General features: G+C 45.3%; 1 protein-coding gene across 1 annotated transcript; it reads right to left on the reverse strand.

Moving 5' to 3' along the window:
- Positions 1-1377: 1377 nt before the first annotated feature.
- Positions 1378-4809, reverse strand: CETN2 (centrin 2). Its single transcript, XM_032148095.2, has 5 exons — positions 4757-4809; positions 3650-3808; positions 3197-3325; positions 2589-2726; positions 1378-1984 (listed from the first exon to the last, which is right to left on the reverse strand). Exons 1-5 carry the CDS (start codon positions 4757-4759, stop codon positions 1895-1897), a joined length of 519 nt encoding a protein of 172 aa, XP_032003986.1. The 5' UTR covers positions 4760-4809; the 3' UTR covers positions 1378-1894.
- Between the last annotated feature and the right edge of the window lie 309 nt (positions 4810-5118).

The raw sequence follows: 5118 nt of genomic DNA on the forward strand, positions 1-5118 counted from the left end.
AACAGTAAAATTGGAGACAGGGCCCAGTCTTTTCACTCCTTTCCAATATTATGTCTTTTATCCAATCATATGCCTCTTATTAGAAAATCACAATACAACAAAGGTCAAATCCTCCTAGGAAATGCTATCAACAGACTTTGGGGACAGTAATGATAAAAGCTTCATGGACCCACATTTAACAACAAAGCTTATGTGATAACTATAGCAAAAGAATGGGAGTAAGACTGAACACTTCTGAATCCTCTTGTTCTCGAATACCTTCAAGCCAGGTCCTCTCTGTAAGTTTGTATTTCACCTCCAGTGATTCTGAGTAGGCACAACTCTTCTCCCCATCACACAGACATGAAACTCCAGGCACCTAGAGAAGTGGCTTGCCCCAAATTGCCCGACGAGGAAGTGGGTATGTGTATGAGAATCCAGGGTTTGGGCTAGTCTGGGCTCTTCCCCCAAGTTTTTCTTAAGGAGCAGTCCCTCAGCATGAGACTCATCTGGGGGATATGGTAAAGTTCATATTCCTGGGCCCCCAAGTCCTACAGGATGTCAGGGTCCAGGCATGAGACCGAGTGCCAGGCTTCCGGCCTCTGTAGCGTGCTCCCCAGGTAGGGTGACCAGGGGCAATACAGGATGCTTAGGTAAATTTGCATTTAAGATCAACAATGAATAAACAAAAAAGCCAAATGGGATACAGTCATACTAAAAAAAGATGCATTGTTGATCCGAAATGCGAATTTACCTAGACTTTTTATTAGCTAAATCAGGCAACCCTATCCCCAGAGGACTAGCCTACCCCCAGAAGTCTGAAAATCTATTTTCTCCCTCTCCATGTGAACAAATGAGCATTCCATCACTGTTCATTTTCTATTCTCCCTCACCCCTTCTGTCTCCCCACCGTCACCCTGGAGCAGAGACTTTAATGTCATCTACCAGGATTTCTCTCACAGGTAATCCCTTGCAAGGCCAGGAAGATGGTTGGCTAGGGTCACTCAGCCCAACCCACCTCCAAGAGTCGATGAGACACCATAAGCAAATAAATGCATGAGAGGTTGGCTGAATCCATCCTAGTGTTGGATTAGCCTGGCTCTCCCCATTTTATTGAAGCACAAATTACTAACAAGACTGTTTTCCAGTCTTACACTTTGCCAAAACTATTTTTAGAGCATCATTTAGGCTTAGGTGATATAAAAATTCTGCTAGTTTTACAAACCAGCAGGTTCCCAAGGCAAAATGCAATTCACACCAGGAAAGTTGCAAAGGATTATTCATTTTCTGTCCATAGGGTGGTAAGGAGTTTTGTATCTAATAGGCTGCCTTCAACACAGTAATTGAGAAGAGGAACTCATAAGCAAAGCTAAAGAACTCATCCTTAGAGAACACAAGTTCACACTGAGAAAGGTTTTATTTTTAAGACAAAACAAGTAGCATTAACACACATCCAAATGCCAGTGCAAGAGTTCGCTGGGTTTTATAAAAGAGAAAACTAAACTCAAGTGTCAAATAAAAACTGGAGCCATCAAGAATGACTGCTTGTGGCAACACAGGTGTAACATGTGCTTGTCTAAAGTCGTTCTGTGTTTGTGGATATGTGGAAATGCATGACAAGAGGGGAACAATGCAAGGCAAAATGGCAGGTGCTCAAAGCTTTAAGATCCTTTTCTTCATGCTAGTGTGCTCTTGTTTTGCTTTTGAGAATTAGGGTAATTCGCAGGTCATTTTACAAAGAACTGTAATATCAAAGAACACTTCCAAACGGCTAAAATAGGCTCAAGGTCACTACTAAAGTGATAAAGGGAGGTCCGTGGGGGAAAAGTTTGTGTTCTCAAAAGCCAGATTTCACACCACGGCAGGCACTAAATCTAGTTACATGTGCTTGCAGTAGAAAAAGAAGACACTCATCTTAATAGAGGCTGGTCTTTTTCATGATGCGCAGGAACTCTTGCTCACTGACCTCTCCATCTCCATCTCGATCAGCTTCATCAATCATTTCCTATATGACAGTAAAGATTCAGGTTAATTTATAAACGAATGCCAAAAGGTGACTAAGTAATAGACGTTTTTTTTTTAGAGACAGGGTCTCTATGCTGCCCACACTGGTCTCAAATTCCTGGCCACAAGCGATCCTCCTGCCTCAGCCTCCCAAAGTACTGGGATTATATGCATGAGCCACTGTGCCTGGCAAGCAATAGACTTTTAATCTATGTGAACAGATAATTTTTATCTATGTGAATAGATAATTGTAGTCCACCCAATGCCAGTATGCTACTCCTGATAATAGCTTGGTTTCTGAAAAGTTATTTGAAAACCAACTCATACTTTGTCAAACATATCACCTGGGAGGGACCTTGAAGATTACCTTGACTAGAGGGATTCCTGGAATCTAAAATAGTAAGCAAAGTTGTGCATATGTGTATTTTTCTGGAAGCAGGGTTCATAGGTTTGTCTGACTATTAAAGGAGAATTAAGTTGTCTGCAGAGGGACAAAGTACACTGGCTTTCCTTCAAAGAGGTGCTCACACTAGGGAAAATGTAACGGAAAAGTCACAGAGGGCTCAAAGGTGGGAATTTAAGTTCCAGTATGATGCATTACAAACCTGCAGCTCCTCATCAGTCAGGTTCTCACCCAACTCCTTGGCCACGCGTTTCAGATTTTTGAACGAAATCTTCCCAGTTTCATCATCATCAAAGAGCTTGAAAGCTTTCAGGATTTCTTCTTTGGTATCTTTCTCAGACTTAACAAGTAGAACATAAAACACATGAGTAGGGGGACACCATGGTTACTCGTGTCCTGTAGCCCTGCCACTGCCTGGTCAGGTCACCCTTTCCTTTTTAACAATGTAACTCGAGTCTAGACTTGCAACAAGTGTCAGGAAGCCCATTTTGGCCTCAAAGAAACACCAGGCAAGCCAGGCACTCCATCCAAGGTGACGTTTGCTACCTATCCCTATATCTCTCCCTATCCCATATCTATTTCCTAACTGATTTGGAATTCTGTGGGAAGAGGTATCTGCTTGGAAGTCTTGAGAAAGAAGCACAAGGGCTTGTTTTGGGAGCCCAAAGTAACATGATGGGAGGGCAGGCCTCCTGATGCAGCTGCTACCTGGACTGCTCTGTGGTCACATGACTGTTTTAACAGGAAGACGCCATGGGCCTCTGCAGATGACCGGGGCTCCATACCATGCTAATTGTCTTAGCTACTTACCATTTTCTGGGTCATCACAGTTAAAAAGTCACCAAAGTTCATTTTTCCTGTCCCTTCCTTATCAATTTCACTTATCATTTTCTTAATTTCTTCTTTCTTGGGTTCAAAGCCCAGGGCCCTCATTGCCACCTATAATGAAAACAGGATCGTCTCAATAAGCACATCTAAACTAGCAGGAGCAAAAATAACAGTGTTGAGAGCATTAAGCCAGCATCTGATGTGGTCATGTTAATATGATTGGGGAACACTATGACATTGATCTAATTGATATTTGCAATCAATTTTATTTAATAATACTCAAGGTAAGTAAAGACAGGAAAACAGCACAGTACAATCTCCCCTGTTACTTACTGCAGGGAGAAGAGGGCAAAAGGGGTAGAGAGGTGATAGGGAGATGACAAGGAAGAGGCAGAGGAAAGGAAGGGCAGTACGGCAGGAATGCGCAGAGCTTGCCTTAAGTTCTTTAACATCTATGGTGCCAGTTCCATCCGCATCGAAAAGATCAAAAGCTTCCCGGATCTCCTGCTTTTGCTCTTCGGTAAGCTCAGGCTTAGGGCTCATTCTTTTTCGCTGAGAACTTGATGCCATGTTTGTTTTCTTAAAGTTGGAGGCCTTTATATGTTATGCAATACACAAGCACAATAATGTATCCTACAGTCCATATTTACACAACATAGTTACAGACACCCGTATGTATTTTTAAAGTCATTTATAGTAACCAATTCCAAAGCTTTGCTTAGCAAGAAAGATAACAGGGTTTACTGGCAAGAACAATGAATCTTTCCATGAACTTCTACCCCTCTCTTTTCTTTACTGTTGTTTCTAGAAGCAGGGAGATCACTTGTTCAGTAAGGATACCTCTTACTGAAAATCATCCCAAAAGAGAGCTAGTCAAGAAGATGACTGTGAATAACTAGAGATAATCAGCTCTTCCCGAATGTGGGGATCCTGGTTCTGAAAACAGTCTTACGATGCCCACTCCCAGTACTCCGCTTCCCAGTAAGTACTCCGACTTCCCAGTTACTTCTAGATTTGGCCAAATATTAGTAAGTTGTTAAGATGTATATTGTGTCAGTATCGAGTAATAAAACTCAATCCATCTGGCACCTTCGTGCCTTCTCCAAGAAGCTAAAGCATCCCCTGAATGCCCCTATATTTAAATTGTAAAAAACATTTTAATAGAACACAATACACCTTTTCCCAGCTCTGTGTGGAAATTTTGGCAGAATGAGGCGGCCAGGGGGCCAAGGTCTGCGAGAGTCAGGGGCCTGTGAGGGATTCGAGTCTTTTTTGCCCAGGGAGGTTCACCGAGGGGATCAGGGAAGGCCAGGGGAGCCCGAGGGACGGGTGTGGGCCTGTTGTGGGTGAAGGGGAGGCAGCAGCGAAGCGCAGGCCCAATAGGTTGGTTAGCGTCTGTACCCTACTCTTCCGGGAAAGAGCTCCAAGGAAGGACTGCTGCGCTAAAGCCGAGAAAGGCGCAGGAGAGGCGGCGTGGCCGAGCTGGGGCCTGGGAAGGGCTCAGCCGCTGGGCGTGGGGCGCGACAGAGCGGCAGCACTCACCATAGCCAAAGGAGTCCGCTGCCGGTTGTTAGGCAACCGACGTGTACACTGACTCGGCGCCGTTCCCACCGCGCCGCGCGCGCAGCCCCGCTCCCCATTGGCCGTCCGCTCGTCGCCGCCTCTCCCTATTGGTGCAGGGCCGAAGAGGGTGGGACTAACCTGGCAAAGCCCAGGCCAAGCGCGGGGAGGGGCATGCTGGCGACAGAGACCTGTCTTTATTGGGCAAGATCACGCCGTGAGCGCCAATTGGCTGAGCCGTCGCCGAGCTGGGCCAATCCTCTTGGTGGAGGAAGCTCGGCTGATTCTCGGCTCACGCGGGAGGGGAGTAAAGGGTGGCGGTCCGGGGCTGGAGTTCAGCGGGT

Source organism: Hylobates moloch, unplaced genomic scaffold (assembly GCF_009828535.3).
Source record: "Hylobates moloch isolate HMO894 unplaced genomic scaffold, HMol_V3 SCAFFOLD_1945, whole genome shotgun sequence".
Lineage (NCBI taxonomy): Eukaryota > Metazoa > Chordata > Mammalia > Primates > Hylobatidae > Hylobates > Hylobates moloch.